Consider the following 18,011-nt stretch of genomic DNA (forward strand, 5'->3'; position numbering starts at 1 on the left):
CAGTACTGTTTGTAACAAAAATTTAATTAACGCGTCTTCATCTACAATTGCCAAACTTTGCTTTGTTTCCCTGAGACAGTTTATCATGGAATATTGCAGTACTTACAGAATCACATAAAACCATGGCTGGAAGAGACCTCTGAAGGACATCTAGTCCAAGCCTATGGCAAGATTGTCCCTATCCAAACCATACCATACAAATCTTTTTCTAACAAGTTACTAAAACTACACACACAATTCTATCACAAAACCACAAGGCACAGAACCCTGACCTGTGACAGGTAAAGCAGGGGGACAATGACAGCCAGCATCCTGCTGTTGTAAGGGTTGTTAAATTATGTTCAGGAGATCCAACGGGGCCATGCCTCCCACTACAGATAAAGGTAAAAAAAACCTCAGAATCTGTACCAATCTGACCATGGGGTAAAAAACTTCTTCCTGACCCCAAATGCAGTGATTGGTCTGACTCTAAGTGATAGAGCAAGATCACCTAGTGGTTTCAGTCTCAACAGGAACACTGTCACATCCTAGTCAAAATCCCCAGCCTTAGCGCCAGCCAAAACCCAGTGCTTCTGGAACAAGGAAAACAAAAACAACCCCTGACAACAGGAGGCTGGGGGAGGGGGAAGAATTCCTTCCCAGCCACATGTGGCAACCAGTAATGCCCAGAAGCATAGGAAATGCCCACAGTAAAATGTAAGCATAGCTAAGCTGAGATCATCCCTGACCAATATTTATCCAACCTCTTCTTGAACATCTCCAGTGAAGTAGACAACAACTAACCTAGCTCTGACAGTGATTTTTTTCCTAATATCCTATCTAAACCTCTTTTGCTAGAACTTCAAGGCATTGGTTCATGTACTCCTCTCCGCAGCAAGAGAGAAAAGCCGTTTTCCTTTTCTTTATGGTAGCCCTTCAGGTATTTGAAGAGTGCTATCATGTACCCTGTTAATTGTCTCTTCTGCAAGCTGAGCATACTTATTTCCTTCAACCTCTCGTCTCCAAGCCCTTCATCATTTTGCTGCCTGCCTCTGGACCCTCTTTAACTTCTCCACATCTTCTGTAAAATGTCCTACTGATGCAGTCCAAAACTGCATTCACTTTTTGTACAGCTGTTACACTGCAGACTTGTATTGAGTCTGTGACTCACTAAGACTCCTAGACCTTTCTCCATAGTGCTGCCATGCAGCCAGTTGTCACCCTTTTTTATTTTTTGCATTTTCTTCCTCAAGATGTAGTACCCTGGATCTGAACTTCACCCTGTTAGCTCCAGCCCAGCTCTGCAATCTGTCAAGGTCCTCCTTAATTGTACTCTTGTCCTTCAGTATGTTCACAATCCTTCCCAGTTTTTCATCTGCAAATGTGCTCAAGAAGCTGTCTATTCTAGCACCCAAATAATTAGTAAATTTGTTGAACAACACTGGGCCTAGGACAGACCCCTGTGGGACTCCATTTGAAATCTCTTGCCATTCTAACATAGACCCATATATAATTACCATTTACTTGAGGCTACTGAGCCAGCTGTCTATCCTTATGGTAGTTTTAGTCATGTGGGACTTTGGCAGAAGCCTAGCTGAAGTCCAGATAAACTACATCCACCACATCCCCTTCATCCATCCAACTAGTTATTTTGTCAAAGAAGATCAAGTTTGTTTTACACTATTTGTTCAGAGTAAAGCCATAATGGCTACTTGTGATCAGTCTTCCCTTTTTCAGATGCTTGCAAATAAACTTCCTCCAGTAACTTTCTAGGTATTAAAGTGCAGGTAATCAGTGTGTAGTTCTCTGGGTCCTCCTTCTTGCCTTAAAAGGCATGATCTTGGCCCTTTTCCAGACCTCTAGAACCTTGCCCATCTCCCACAACTTTGTAAATCAATATTCTTGCCAAGAGCTTTTATATGTCCCTTTTTTACTTCCTTCACTACCCTGGGATGAAGTCTATCAGGCCCTGCTGACTTGAATTCATTCAGACTTAAGAGCACAGCAACTTTTCATTTTGTTCTCATCCCTCAGCTTGTCCCCTTCCTTATCCAAGTAATCCTTACTAGCTGTTTGGCTGCAGCTTTTTTTTTGTTTTTGTGAAGACTGAGGCACAGCAGCTGTTGATTAGCTCTGCCTTTTTTTGCATCTTTTGTTAAGATTCCCCCCCTGCCCGACTAGTTAACAGTAGACCCACAACTTTGTTGGTCTTTCTTTTCTGGCTAACATTTATAGAACCTCTTTGTGCTGTCTTTGACTTTCCTCACCAAGTGAAGCTCATTTTACACGTTTGGCCTTCTTAATTTTGTCCCTGCAAGCTCTTGCTATTTCTTGGTATGCTTTCTTGGTGACCTGCCTGTCTTTCCATTGCCTGTATGCTTTCTTTTTGAATTTGAGGCATCCTAGAAGCTCCTTGTGGTCTCTTGCCATTCTTGTGCTTCCATCATACCAGAATAGCTTCTTATTTGGCTTCCAATATAGTCTCCTTTGGAAACTTCCTGGCCTCCTAGGCCCCTTATCCTTCAGTCTGTCCTCCCAGGATGCCTTCAGTCAGTTGAAATCCACCATTTTGAAATCCAAGGTCTTAGTTCTGCTGACCTCATGCTTACACAATCCCAGAATCATGAATTTTAACATATTGTGATAATTTCTTCCCAACCTTTCCCCAGCACCTTCATATCCTCCACTAGTTCTTCCCTAGTTGTATCCTCAACTTCCTGGAACAGAAAGTTGTCCTTCACGCAAGTTTGGAACTTATTTATGTTTGGCTGTATTACTCTTTTAGCAGATGTCCAGAAAACTGAAGTCTCCCATCAGAATCATCTCATAACTTTTGCATAGTTGTCACCTCTTTGAAGAGAGCCTCGTCCATCTTTTCTTCCCGACTTGGTGATCTCTAGCAAATCCCCACCAGTATATCTGTGCTGTATCTTTCACTGTTTATCTTTACCCACATACAATTTGAAATGCTACCCGCTTCCTTCTGAACCAGGGAACAAGGAGTATGCAGTTTTGGCATAAGGCAATGCCACCACATTTTCTCCCAACCCTGTCCTTCCAAAACAAAGTGTAGCCCTCTGTTGATGTGCCAGTCATAAGAGCTGCCCCACCAAGCCTGATATCAATCAGATCATAGTTTTTCACATAAGAACATAAAAACAAAGAATATAAGAACATAAGAACTGCCATTTACAGGGTCAGATCATAAGTCCAACCTGTCCCATTTCCTGCATCACACTGTGTCAGAGTGAATGCTAAAAGTGAGTGAATATGGTATGTCCAGGGTTTTTTTTCCCCACTATTCTTCTCTCACTTGCAGCCTCCAGCATTTAAGGTCCAGGAAGTTTTGATTCATAAGCTGCACCCTTCACTCCCATACTCAACAGCTATCAGCTGGAGTTCCATGCCACTAACCAACAGCAAAGAACTGGAGGCATGTAGCTGCACATGGTCATGTTTATTTGGCCACGTGCTCCCCACTCCATGCCACTGCCCAGCGGTGCAGAACTCCAGCCAGTCAGCAATACTGGGGTGTGCAGCAGTGCGGAGCCAAGGGCCTGCACCAGTAGCCCACCAGACTACTGCTGGGCTAAATATTAAAAAGTTCCAGAGGCCAGATCCAGCCTGTGGGCCAAATATTTGACACAGACTTATTTTTTATTTTGACCTACTCAATTCCCTTTTGCACCACTTGTTGCTGTCCTGTGGCTCTGGTCCTTTTTCCAGAGTTGGGCTGCTTCTTCTGGCCCTTTTCCCCCCCTGAATAGTTTATTTTGTTTAGAAGCTTTTGTTCACCACCCCCTGTGAAACCTAATATAAAACCCTCCTTACTAGGTTGACTAGATGGCACCTGAAGATGCTCTTCCCCATTATGGTCAAATAGATACCACCTCTTGACAGCGGTCCTCCTACCAGAACATCTACCCATTGTGAAAGAATCCAATGCTTTCACATCAACACCACCACCTCAACCATTAATTTACTTCTATGATAGTTCCTGCCTGGGTCCTTACCTTCCACTAGGAAAACTGCCAAAAATACCACTTGTGCTCCAAGCCCCTTAAATCCTCTCGCCAAGAGCCCTGTAAGCTCCTCTGACCTGATCAATGTCATTCCTGGTACTACCATTGGTGCCTACATGTACAAGCAGGAAAGTGTAGTTGTCTGCAGGATGGGTGTGCTCTAGCAGTTTTTCTGTAACATCCTCAATACAAGCTTCAGGCAGATAGAACACCTCCCAGGACTCCAAATCCTGATGACAAATCGGTGCTTCTGTTCCCCATAGAAAGGAGCTGCCAACCCAACCCCCCAACCACCCTTCTCTTCCTTCTCAGTGCAATAGTCTTAGAGCCCCATCCTTGCAGGCTGCGCTTCCTGTTTTTTAGACTGCTGGTCCTCTGGGCCTTGCCTGCCGATGTCCTCACCTCCGCCTCTTCCCCAGCTGTTCCACTGCAGGGTGTCTGAATGCAGTTGCTGACTTCAGTCTGTTCCTCTTGAATTCTGGGGCCTCTCCTTCTTCTAGTAGTCTTTGCCATTAGCGATTGATCTGAAATACTAAATCAGCGAGTTGGCATTTTGTAATTTTTCTATGGAAACAAGTTCAATAGGTTTGGCAGCTTTAACAAAAGGTGTTACTTAGTCCTTTTGCTGGCCACTACAATAATAAGGGAATTTGTAATAAATATAAATGCAAATATTCCACTCTCCCAAATGGAATATAGTACTTTGGTCATCATAAACAGGATTGTATGAAAGTACAGCTGGAAGGGACTTCAGAAGGTCATCTTGTCCAACCCACTGCTTAAGACAGGATGGCAACTGCACCTGCACCACCTCTGTTGGAAGTGTGTTCCAGATTTTGGTTACTGTATGGAAGTTTTTCCGTAGGCCTAGCCTAAACTTTTCCCTGACTAGCTTACGCCCACTGGTCCTTGTCCTCCCAGGGGGTGCTTTTCTGATCATCCCTGACTACACTATTCCAGCCAAGTGTCTGTCCAACCTGCTCTGAAGAGCCTGACACCTTATCACAGAAGGAAATCAGTTTGGTCAGGCACGAGTGAATCCACTGGTCAGCACGGTGAATCCATGCTGGCTGTTTCTAGTCACTTTGTTCTCCTTCAGATGCTTCACAACAGATTCTTTGAGGACCTGCTCCATAATCTTTCTAGGTACAGGTCAGATTGATGGGTCTAAAATTCCCCAGATCCTCCCGCTTCCCTTTCTGAAAGATGGATACTCTATTTGTCCTTTTCCAATCACCCAGGACTTCACCCAAGCTACATGCATTCTCAAAGAGGATAACTAATGGTTCCAAAATTAACTCTAATTCCTTTAGTACCCTAGTGTGCATCCCTTCTATTTACTTTAAACAAAATATTTTGTTTAAAAAGCAGTAACGGCTGGAGTGTGTTGCACTGATATACTCTTAAACCCAGCACAGCCATTTTCATAAGAAAGGCAATTTAATTAGACATACAACCCTGAAGAACAGCTAGTGATTTCTGAGGGGTTCCCACACTTTAACAACAACAACAACATCAGAATCTGTAGTGCCTCTGTTATCTTAACATTCCCTGCAACTTTTTTAAATCTTCAGGAAGAGACAAGCTTGGTACAATTAAATGATTTGGTTAAAAGAATGGCAGCACCTTAACTGGAAAAAATACTTTCTTATTCAGGCTGGTCCTAATCTCACACTGATGCCTTTGTGGAAGAGTAGAAGTAAGATGTCACTTAAATAGAACAAATCTCTGCCTTGGTGTTCCATGCTTATAATGCTATGTGCATGTTTCCCATAATGAGCCAGAGAGAACCAGGAATGGCTACTGCCAATTATACATCAATGGGGAAGAATCTCATGGAGTAACCAAGGTATGTGGGGTTGCTTAGCCATAAATACACAATACTGATATACCCTACCTGCTCAGGATAAGAATCCAGGGGGACACAGGGGGAACCTGATATAGCTTTCCCATTACTAGAAAACTGACACCTCTGGACCCAAGGAAAAAGCTGTGGACAATAGGTGTAGACCAGGGCTATCCAATTTCAGCAAGCCATCACTCCAAGATCTGCCCCAGTCCCTTGGGACACTCCTCCCAATGTTTGTACTGTGCCAGCAGCACGCGGCCCTCTGTTCCATGGGCTGGGCTAGGCCCTCTCCCGTCACATAGCTTTAGGAAAGGTAGCTGCTGGGGCCCAGCTGCTGTATGCTAGCTGCTTGTGAGCTGCGCACAGTTCAGTGGTCATGTGCTAGCCCCTCGCAAGCTGCATGTTGCCCGTGAGCCACCAGTTAAGCCACCCTGATATAGACCAAGGCCTATGCTGACTTGTAGGCTAGGGACAGAAGTTGCACATAAACTGGTTTAAAAATGGCTGAAACTGGTTTAAGATAAACCTGGCTGAATCAGACCTAACTGATTTGGGTCAAACTGGTTTATAAAATTTCTGTCGCAGACCCCTTCCTGGTTCAAGTTAAATTATAGTCCCCTTGGGTGATTGATGCCTCCCTAGCCTGGCAGGGTGGGGCACCAGCAGGGCACAACTGGGGCAGGGGGGTCCCCAGCAGCTGGTGGCTGAGCGCACCAGTGGCATGACAGCAGTGGAGGTGCCAGGACTTCTGCCACCAATGTCCTGCCAGCAGAGCCAATTTCGCACGGGAGGGTGGGGGGTGGGAACGGGACACAGATGAGCACTCTCTATGCCTCCCTACGAGCCAGAGCACTCGCTCTCAGGGGGAGGCACCATGTGCCCCCCCAATGTCCTCACTACACATTGCCTATCACAGTCCCCCAGCATGCTTTCCAGCCCTGGGCTGGGCTATGCTGTCTGCTCCAGAGGGCAGGGCTGGCCACACCCCACTGCTCCCTAGCTGGAGCAGTAAGGACTGGCTAATGGGGGAAGGGAGGCAGGGGGAGGGGCAAGCCTGGCTGGGGATGCAGCCCAGTCTAGAGGGGGACAGATCCTACCCCAGGAAAACCCCAGCTGGGGTCTGGTGCCAGGGGTGGGGGGACATTAAACAACCCTTCCCCCTTTCAAACTTACTGCAGACTGCAGCTGAGGACTACAAATCCCAGAGGCACCTGGAAGCAGGAGGAAGAAATGATGAGCAACCCTGCAGAATCCTGCTACTCTAATTCTGGACTGCAAATCCCAGAGATGTCAGGGACAGCAGGAAGAGGAAGTGAACACACAACCAGAGAGCCATGCTCTAGTGCACTCCCCCCCACAACCTTCTGGCCTGAGCCACTGCAGGCATGTGGCTGCATTTCCTGAATCAAAGGTAAATAAATGTCTGTTCACTTCTGCTTCAATTTAATCTGTGCAGCTTAGACTAACTTGCAAAGACTGAACTGATTCAGCCTCGGGCTTTTTGTCTGTCTGTACTTAACTGTAGAGAGTACTAATGATGGCGTAAGTTCACATCTGTGATTTGTAACACACTTCAATTTCTACTGCTTTTCATTACACAATTCTTTGTCTGCTAGTACTATGAATCAAGCCAGTAGTGGAGACTATTAGTAACAAAGGTGGCCCTATCCTTCCTGACCAGCAATAGTAAGATTTTGCAGATTGTGCTGCTATGTGCTACAGGTGTGCTCAGTTGTAAAGGCATAGGATTACTCTCTGCTGCCTCTCAGTAGCAGACAACATTATAGGGCCTTTAGGATTTAGTCGCCAAAGAGGTCAGTATTGCACTTTTCAGGAATATTAATTGTACTTGTACCAGGACACAGCATCTCACTAGACTTAGAATAGAGATTTCAGTTTCCTTTTAGAGGTAAATTTTGACAATCATTCACTCTTCTCCTTAACAAAGAATTTAGGTTTTCCTCCTTTTGTGGAAACACCCCTATGGTGAACAAGTGACAGAAGAAACCCTATATTCAATTTAAATTAAACCTGGATAGACTCATCTCACTTGGAACCAACTGTACAAGGGGTTCTTGTATGGCCAGGATCTGATCCAGCCCTCCCTGATCATTCTAGTAATGTTACTCCCAAATACCAAGAACAACAAATAATTTAAATCATCAATAATTTAAACTTATTAATTGTATTAATTATTTTAAGAGTAAAAAGGATCCCAACTGGCTGAAAGTGACAGATTTAACATTAATCTTCTCTGGGCACTTAAATGAAAGAATGGCAAGCTTCTTTATTAAGCATCTTAAACTTAAGACACTGAGGGCAGACGAGACTGAGTCATCACGTTAAATAAGGGATGCATCCATCCTAGAAAATAAAATATTAAATCTAAAATACTATAGTAATTTGGAAACTAACTTTGCATTAGCTCTTTCCTCACTTTATGACACTAAATACTAGAAAGCCACTAGAAACATGAGTTTGTCATGACGTGTTGACATCTTCTCTATTTTGGTTAACATGACATCAAGAAAATCACTTTGATAGTGTCAATTAAAAGGATTTCAAACAAACGAGCCAGTGAGAAAGAATCCAGGAGACACTAAAGCCCAGCAGCAACTCTGCTATGAAAGCAAATGGAGCTCATCCAAAGCAATTCAGCTCATTACAAATAGATCAGCCAAGTAGAAAAGAATCCCCTTTGCTGAAGAGATTTAGCATTGAAGAAAATTCAGTGATCCAGAGGAACAAACCTAGAAAAAGGCCCAAGTAAAGCTCTAGTGAAAAAGTTCTTGGGTAACTGAGTACCATTAGGAGCTCATGGATGATGTGAGCTGTGCAGCATCAATTACTACAACACTCCAAGAGGAAAATATATTTCCATCTCTGAAAGCTAAGAAATATTAGTATGAAATGGGAAAGAAGGAAATCAAATGCAATGAGATGATAAATGTGATACAGCAAAAAGAGAAAAGATTAAACCATCTTAGCAATATTTAAACTTATTCAGGGCTTCTTCTAGAGTCCACTTGAGTTTTGCTGTCCATTTCAATGAAAGCCAAAGTAGGCACATATGCCTCAAGGTCAGTTTTCAGGGAGGTGCTACCATCAACAGGAGTCAAGCAAGATAAATACACACAAAGATTACCAGCTATGGGTTGCTCGTAATTTGAAATGCATGCTTTTGGTTTTGAATTGACCTGCTAAAAATGTTTATGGTGAATTGATGAATGTGACTAATGACATCTTATAAAATTAAAAATACCAGTTAGCTTTAGGTTTGCCCCAAACAGCACACAGATCTGATATGAGGAAATGGTTAGAACGTTGAGCCAGCCCAGAAAGGATCAAGAATAGATCAGCACATTTTTCCTGTGATACTTATCTATGCAGGTATAAAGTTTAAAACTCACTTCATGCTAGTACCACATGACAGACTTACCATTTTTGCTTCCTTATACGCTGCTTCAGCATTACAGCAGAACTGTTACTGAGTCACGGGTGCCTGAAGCCTCCTGAGTCACAGGGGGGCATGTGCCCCACCTGATACCAGTCAGCGACTGGGGGGGGCGGTGTCCCCCGGCAGCCAATCGTGCTGGCTGTGGGGGCGCCGATCTCACTCCCGGTAAAAGCGGCCACGCTGCTTCCGGAGCTCTATGGCCGCTTCTGAAAGCGGTGCAACTGCTTTTGCTGGTGGCCCTGCTCCCCCGCAGGGGGGCACTGGTGCTCCTACCTGCCCCCCTGCCCACTGCCTACACAGGTAGCATGGCCTGATAGGGGGTGCACTGCTGCTTTCAGGGGGTGCATGTGCACCCCCTACGTGTCACCCCTGGTCTGAGTAACAGCCGAAAACAAAGCATCTAGGATGCCAAAAGTGAAAAAAACAATGCTCTAGCCCTACAGTAAAATGTGGTTCTAAGTGTCAGTGTGAATCCCAATGTAGGAGCACCTGAACTACATGTTCACAAGATTAGATACAGTATTCTGAACAACAGAGTCTCTTGGTACCACAACTGCACTTTGCCCTTTGCACTTGTGCATAAGGAGGCCCAAAGCAGCTGCATGCCTCCCTCATTTACCTTTTAATTCAAATGCTATGGTGACACAAAACTCTGAAAACAATGACTGAGGATAGGTCATGGGGTCCACAGTACCATATGGACTGTATCTTCAATAACCAGTTACAGGAAGACAAGTAACTGTTCAAGTATGTGACAGCATGGATACCACTGGGTTTGTCTGATAGGAGAGGGACATCAGTCAGCTGGTAACAGAGGTATGCAAGACTGTTAATTTTGTATATTTTTTGGCCTTTAGAACATCTGATTATGGCAATAAGCAAATGAAACAACAATCTGAATGGCTTGGTCTCATCTGCATAGTAAAAGCAAAACCCTGGAAACAGAAAATCCAAGGAAGTCTAAAGAATGACTTCTGGGTGAGGTCTCTCATGTTCTCTGAGGAATAATAAAAAGTAAGGGGAGCAGGTACAGGAGGAAAAGAGTAAGCCACAAGTTTCTGAAAGCACACTTGCTCTCTGGGCTGAAGTGCTGGAACAATTGGTGCTAAAGTAGTAGCTGGCACCAGGTGCCTCAGCACAGTTTGTTATTTTTTTTCCTTACCTTCCTTTGCCTGCTAGGCTCAAGTGTAGACTGTCTAGTCAGAGGAGCACTCACTGAAAATGATCTGTGGGTTTCCTTGAAGGAGGAGAAAGTTTCTTCTAGGTGTAGTTATATGCCCACACTGCTTCAGTAGATGTAATTCTAGGCTTAAGGGCCTTTAATGAAAAGGATTTTTACACAGAAAGCACTTTTGGAAGATGTGGCTCATCCTCGGGGGGGGGGGGGGAAGTTAGGTGCTCACCCATACACACTTACTAGGGGAATGAACCCATTGTAGTTTTCAGAAGGCTAAAATCCCTAAAAGGTTAAGAATCCACAATGACGGTTAGCAAAAAACACCTTGCACTGACCTTGAAGGAAAATTGTTTCATTTTCTTGTTGAAAATGTTCAAATTAGGGAGACACTGACAAAATATAACAGGTCAAATAACATCTTGTAAAGAGGATTTGCAAACAGGAGAAAGGTAATAGTCAGGCATACTCCAGATTTCATTAGACATGAGAGAGAAGAGGGAACTGGGAGAGGGTTGCAGACACTCTGCCTTTTATTCCTCATATTGAAACATGAGGTGGGTGCAGGATGCACATGGTCTCAAATGTTGCTATTCAGGAAAAAACAATCCAAATCATAACATATTTTCCTCACATACCAGAGTCTCCAAATAAGATACACACCTTGCTTTGGGATGATAGAGTGAAAACAGATTTTTCCAGAGTCTTTGCTCAGTCATAACTGCAGAGACAGTATATTTTGCAGAGTCAGCAAAACTGTGTTTATCTTTCATACCAACTGCTGAATTGGCAACAGCTTTTGGCTGCTCAGTCAATAGCAGCTGCCAATTCAGCAGTGGCTATGAAAGGGTTAATCCAGTAGATCTGGTCCTGAACAGTGAACTATACCCTTCCCTCTCTGGTCCCATCAAGGAAAGAAGCAGGACAACTGCTCTCCCTTTTCAAAGCAGAAAAATCAGCTTCCCTGCTTAAAACACAGATCCCAATTTTGAAGGGCTGATTTGGCACAGGGTGGGGACGAGGATGTACGTGGTATACAAATAAATATGGTATATGCCCAATGGTGAGAGGCAACAATGGTGTCTAGGGCTCACACCAAAGCTAAAGCCCTTGACTTCAGAAAGGCCAACTTCAATGAGCTTAGGAGACTAGTGGGGGAGGCACTAAGGGCCCAGAAGGTAGAGGAGATGAGAGCCCATGAGGGATGGTCGTACCTTAAGGGGGCGATCCTCCAGGCCCAAAGGATAACAATCCCTGAGAGAAGCAAGGGGGGTAAGAGTGCTCAGAAACCCCCTTGGCTCAGCAAGGGCATTCAGCAATGCCTGAGGACTAAAAGGGAGGCATACAACCAGTGGAAGAGAGGAGCTATCACCAAGGAGGAAGTACTCCTCCTCGGCCCAGGAGTGTAGGAGGGCTATTAGGAAGGCCAAGGCAGAGATGGAACTCAGGCTAGCGTCCAGGATTAAGGACAACAAAAAGTCCTTTTTCAAGTACATTGGGAGCAAGAAGAGGGCACCAGGCAATGTAGGGCCCCTGAAAGACACAAACGGTAATCTGGTGGCCATGCCAGACAAGAAAGCTGATATTTTTAACAGTTTCTTTGCCTCTGTTTTCCTGAACAGGGACCGGGATATCCCACCTACCAGAGGTAGGGACAATCTTGGGGATAGCTCTATCAAGCCTTCAGTCACTGCAGATGTAGTTAGGGATCTTCTGGAAGGGCTAGACATTTTTAAATCTGCAGGTCCAGATGCCCTCCACCCAAGGGTGTTGAGGGAGCTGGTAGGGGTTATTGTGGAGCCTTTGGCCTGGCTGTATGAGCATTTGTGGTCAACTGGCCAGGTGCTGGGGGATTGGAAACTGGCTAATGTGGTCCCTATTTTTAAGAAGGGGAGGAAGGAGGACCCAAGTAATTATAGGTCTGTAAGCCTCACCTTGGTGCTCGGGAAGCTCTTGGAGAGGATCATCAAGGAGCACGTCTGTGTGGGGGGTCTGCAGGAGAGATCATGCTCAGGGGCAATCAGCATGGCTTCACTAAAGGCAGGTCCTGCCAGACCAACCTGATGTGCCTTTTACGACCAAGTAACTAAATCCTTGGATGATGGTGTCGCTGTGGACATAGTCTTTCTAGACTTTAAGAAGGCCTTTGACACTGTCTCTCACCCCATCCTCATCAATAAATTAAGTGACTGCGGCATTGATGCTTGCACAGTTGGATGGGTAAAAGATTGGCTGATGGGGCGCACCCAGAGAGTAGTGGTGGACGGGCTGTATTCAACCTGGTGAGATGTGAGCAGTGGGGTACCCCAGGGCTCGGTCCCTGGGCCCGCACTGTTTAACATCTTCATCAGCGACTTGGATGAGGGGGTGGAAAGCATGCTGTCCAAGTTTGCTGATGACACTAAGATGGGGGGGCGAGGTGGACACACTTGAAGGGAGAGAGAGGTTGCAACTAGATTTAGACAGACTACAAAAGTGGGCAGACGAGAATAGGATGGGGTCCAACGTAGACAAATGCAGGGTGCTGTACCTTGGGAGAAGGAATCCACAGCATACATACAGGCTGGGGAGTTCCCTTCTTGAAAGCACAGAGGCAGAATGGGATCTCGGAGTCGTTATTGATTCCAAGATGAACATGAGCCGCCAATGCCAGACCGCAGCCAGCAAGGCCAGCCATACCTTGTCATGCATCCAAAGGTGTATCTCAAGCCGGTCCAGAGAGGTGATACTCCCCCTCTATGCAACTTTGGTCAGGCCGCAGTTGGAGTACTGCGTCCAGTACTGGGCGCCGCACTTCAAAAGGGATGTGGGCAGCCTGGAGAGGGCTCAGAGGAGGGCCACCCGCTTGGTGAGAGGGCAGAAGGACAGGCCCTATGAGGAGAGACTGAAGGACCTGAACCTGGTCAGTCTCAGCAAGAGGAGGCTGAGGGGGGGACCTGGTGGCTGCCTACAAGCTCATCGGGGGGGGGATCAACAGCAAATAGGCAGAGCTCTTTTCTCCCCAGCACCACCTGGGGTGACGAGGAACAGTGGTCATAAGCTGATGGAGCATGGGTGTAGGTTGGAGATCAGAAGGCAATATTTTACAGTTAGGGTGGCCAAAATCTGGAACCAACTTGCCAGGGAGGTGGTCTTCGCCCCTACCTTGGGCATATTCAAGAGGAGGTTGGACGATCACCTGTCTGGGGTCTTGTGAACCCAGCATTCATTCCTGTCTGTGGCAGGGGGTCAGGCTAGATGATCTGTTCAGGTCCCTCCTGATCCTAGCTACTATGAAACTATGAAACAGTGGGATCGATTCTGACTCATATGTGAGACAACTGGAATTAGTAGGGGTGCACTGATAGAGATTTTGGGAGCCGATACCAATAGCTGATTTTTAAGGAGGCATAATTGGCTGATACTAAGCTGATTTCCTATACTGCATGGAGAGCTGTGTGCAGCTAATAAGTCAGTGGTGGAAGGGAAGAGGGAAGGAGGAAAGGGACATGGGGGGCAGATCAAGGCTCCTGCGGTGAGGGAGGAGTGGGGCTGGGTGCAGGACGGAGCCGCAGCTTGCCCAGGGGGCGTTAGGAAATGTGTGCCCCTGGGTCTGCACATGGTGCGGGCAGGTTGGGCTGCAATTGTGGGCTGGGCTCCTTCCCGGCATTGTGGGGGGGGGGGGGGGGTGTGGACTGGGCTGGGCTGGGTTGGGGCAGCACTGGGAGGGGACTATGGGGAGAGCTGCAGTCCCCCCTCCCAGCACCACCATTGCCTGCCCTGAGCATAGCCCCAACCCAAACCTCCCTGCCCTGCACGTACTAGGAAGAGCCCAGCACTGCCCTGGCCCCAGCCTGCAGCTGCAGTCTACCCTGCCCAAACCCTGGGGGCACACTCCCCCCTCCCCAGGCCCTCCCTGGGTGTGCGCAGTGGCAGAAGCTGCCTCTCCCCCACATGCTCCTCAGACGAGCCGCAGCTCTGTCCTGCGCCCTGCTCCAGCTGGGCAGCGCTTGCCTCAGCCGTACTCCCTCCCTCACCACAGGGGACTTGATTTGCCCCTGCCTTGGGCATTTATTGGCCAAATTATCGGCCACATCAGGCCGATTTCCAATATAAACAAAAATTGAGCTTATCGGTGCCAATTCAATATCGGACCGATGCATTGGTGCTCCTCTAGGAATTAACTTGGTGAGATCAGAGACATTTTATACTCTTGTACTGAATACTCAATAAGTCTGTATCAGATTTTATTCTCTCGATAACATCACTGTAGATATTACATAGGTGACTGATAAATGAGCTATCCCCTCCCTATCCTTCAAAAGTCTTGACAACAAAACCATAGGTGTTGCAGGTGTCAATTAATATGAACTGGCAGAGCCGCAAATGAAGTCCAGGACTACAGCAGTAGAGAGTTCTGTAGGTCATAATTAAGACGCATTGCCAGACTGTGTAAGGAAGTTACGCACCAAGACTGTAAAATCTGGACATTAGACAACATTTTACTGTTTCTCCCCTATGAAAAAGAAAAAAAAAAAGTCTTTTAAAAAACAGACCTGTTCCATGATTAGGATCTTGAATAATTATTACTCAGAATTCACCGTTTTGACATGAAATTGTGACGTAAGCTTTTATTTTTAAAAAGTGTTTTTTATTTTCTTTAAAAACAATACGCTTAAGGTGTCAATACTTAACTATTAATCTACCATCCGTCATAGCAACATAGAAACAGTAAATTAACATACTGACCCCACAATACCAAGCTGCCTTCCTCACTATCTCAACTGCCAAAAGCATCAACTGTTTCCTACTCCCTGTAACTCCCACTTGACAACTTCCAGTGAGTCTCAAGATTTTCCGTAAAAAAATTTGACACTGAAAACTGAAGATGAATCATGCACAGCAGGAAATTATTTTAGCACAAAATAACCTAGGCCTACTCTGAGCACATTACTTTTCATATTTTATTCAAACAAAACTTTTTTTTGAGTTTGTTTGTTTTTTTTAAATCTAACACAGATTTCCAGGGAGGGGGGGGAAGGGGTCTGTCTGTTTTGGTTTGGTGTTTTGTTTTTTGGTTTTTTACCATAGTGCTGCAATATCTAGTCACTTGCTAAAAAATTTAGGTCAAATATACCTCAGAGTGCATGTGAGGATACCAAAGATGCTCCTCTCTGGTGGTGGTATGCAGAAAGAGGCAAGTTAAGACAAACGAACAGTGTAAGTTGCTCTAGAAGCTCTTCTACCCACACTGTTAAATAGCTTTATTCTTTAAGCCACTTCAGTAAAGAAAGCATGAAAAAATATAGCTAGGAATAAATTAATTTCTTAAACAGATGTTAAAAAGTGGGCCTCAACTCTGATCTCATGCATGACACTAAGTCACAAGCATCTTCCATTAAATAACAGAAGAGACACAGACGTTGTCCCAGCCCCAAGCAAGATCAGAATGTCTCATGTACTGCAGCGCTACAGTCTCATTCTGTACAGATGTTGGTTGGCAATGTAGCTTCAAAGAAAGGAGCTGATGCATGAAAGACTGAGAGCCCTTACTAAAAGCAAGTCTACAGGAAATATTGTGCCAGAAAACAGACTGCTCTGGAGATTAGAGACCATTATAGGCTCAGAAAAAATTACTTTTAAGTCAGGAAGATGGTAAGTGAAACACAATGTTCTGAGCATGGTGAGAGTAAAGGAGGGGGAAACAGGGATTCTTAAGGCTCAAACATGGATATCAAGAATCCAAAACAAGGAAGGAAAATAGACACCAGTCACAGTTCAGAACAAGCTGCAGTAATAGTTGCATATTAGCTTTTATTTACAACTGAATGTTTGGGGGCTAGGGAGAGAATGAGAGGAGCAGCAAGTCTAGAACAAATATAGACCAGCCTGCTAGATAATTTAACGCGTCTTCCAGGTTTGGCAGTAACTTCTTCCAAAATCGTAACACTTCTCCAGAAACAAGTCTAACAAAGATGAATGTATTTATACAGATGGGGCCATACAATCCAGCTTCTTTCCAAAATTGGTTTATTTTTCTTGGAAACTGATATTTATGTATGATGAAATGATAAATTCTGTCTTCATCATACATAATAAAGCCATATTTATAGTTAAGCTAGAATATAAGAGAGGCAACAGAAAAGAATACATAATTAAAATATTAGTAAATACCAAAGAAAGTGATTTAACTTAATACAAGATAACTGGGAGGATAAATTGAAATAACGAGAAAAATTTAGTCTAAATATAAATATAGGCAAATGCTTTCGGCTGTAACATCCATAAAAGTCCCGGTGTAAGAGATGAAACACTAATACCTCCAAAGTGAGTTTAGTGGCTAAACAGCTCTAGAAAATATATTTTAATGAACAATATACCATAGTATGTGCAATGGGAAGAGGAACTACACACAGTAAGAAGTCTTTTCTATTTTTGATATATGCTAATAATACATAGTGCTCTGAACAAATAAATCAGACACCAAATGCACACTTCAAATCTCCTAGTTTCTCTAAATGGCTACCAACTGTTTCAGGCAGTAATGTGTTCATGGTCAGCTATTCAGTCTAGCTACAAATTAAAGCTTTTTCTTTGAAACCCAGCCAGATTTAATTTTTAGGGCTTTTAAGATGTATGATGGGTGGCAGGGGTATAGGGGGTATGGTGTGGTCATAGCCAGCAGCCTCACAATTAAAGCTTACTTGTAGTAGACATGTTTTCTTTATTAAAAGAACCACTTCAAACTATTTAATTTTAAAAGAACCAACTCTCCTCTCATACATGGACAAAAGGTGAAAGCCATCTATATTTTGTTTGCTTTGATGAAAAATAAGCAGACTATGTTCAGCAAGCTAGAATATTTCTAAAATCAGTACTTGATCTCACCATCCTGTTTCCCTTCACATCTCCCCAGTGAACTTTTTAAAGTAGCAAAATCCCTCAGAGTAAAGTACCTGGGTCAATTACATGCACTGCTGTTCTGGCGACAGTTTGCTACATACTATATTTTAATTGGCTAAACTTTGAATCATAGCATTCCCTTTATGCAAATCCATTTAAAAGTGGCCTTTGTCTCAAGCGTATTCCAACAAGTACCAAAGTTTCACCACAGCTGCTCTCTTTATGCTAACTAACTATCACTTAAAAATAGGTTTACAGTTAAGATCAACATAATCTGAACAGAAAAAAAAAAGGTTATGAGTAACTCACAGTAGATGAAGTCGGCCTGCCTGTTCAGGTGAGATTTATTTTTGACTTCAACAGGCTATCTTACCAGGGGGAATCTTACCACAGTGTGCAGCTAAGCACCAGAGGCTTAGAGTCTTCAAGGTCTGTTGCACTGGCACACTGGGGGTCCCAGAAGACCGAGACCTGCTCCAGTAGACCAGTGCTGGGGTGGCATGCCAGGTCTGACCCTGCACACTGACTCTGGTGCAGCACACTGCATCCAGGGCTGTGTGAACCCATCACACAGGGTCCGAGCAAAGAGCAATCCCAAATGCCATCCCAATGAGATTGCGGGGGGGGGGGGGGGGGGGGAGAAGGGAA

At 44.8% G+C, this 18,011-nt stretch overlaps 1 protein-coding gene across 9 annotated transcripts in view; it reads right to left on the reverse strand.

Annotated features, from left to right (window-relative positions):
- TNRC6B (trinucleotide repeat containing adaptor 6B) overlaps positions 1 to 18,011 on the reverse strand; it is a 194,374-nt gene that overhangs the window by 141,337 nt on the left and 35,026 nt on the right. For 2 of the 9 annotated variants that reach the window (XM_059726377.1, XM_059726378.1), the window contains one exon: positions 4,404 to 4,533. The exons of the other annotated variants lie outside the window; for them this stretch is intronic. In XM_059726377.1, coding sequence (XP_059582360.1) covers positions 4,404 to 4,533 — 130 coding nt within the window. The remainder of the gene's footprint in view (positions 1 to 4,403; positions 4,534 to 18,011) is intronic. 9 annotated transcript variants of the gene reach the window in all.

This window comes from Alligator mississippiensis, chromosome 4, assembly GCF_030867095.1.
Source record: "Alligator mississippiensis isolate rAllMis1 chromosome 4, rAllMis1, whole genome shotgun sequence".
NCBI classification, from domain to species: Eukaryota; Metazoa; Chordata; order Crocodylia; family Alligatoridae; genus Alligator; species Alligator mississippiensis.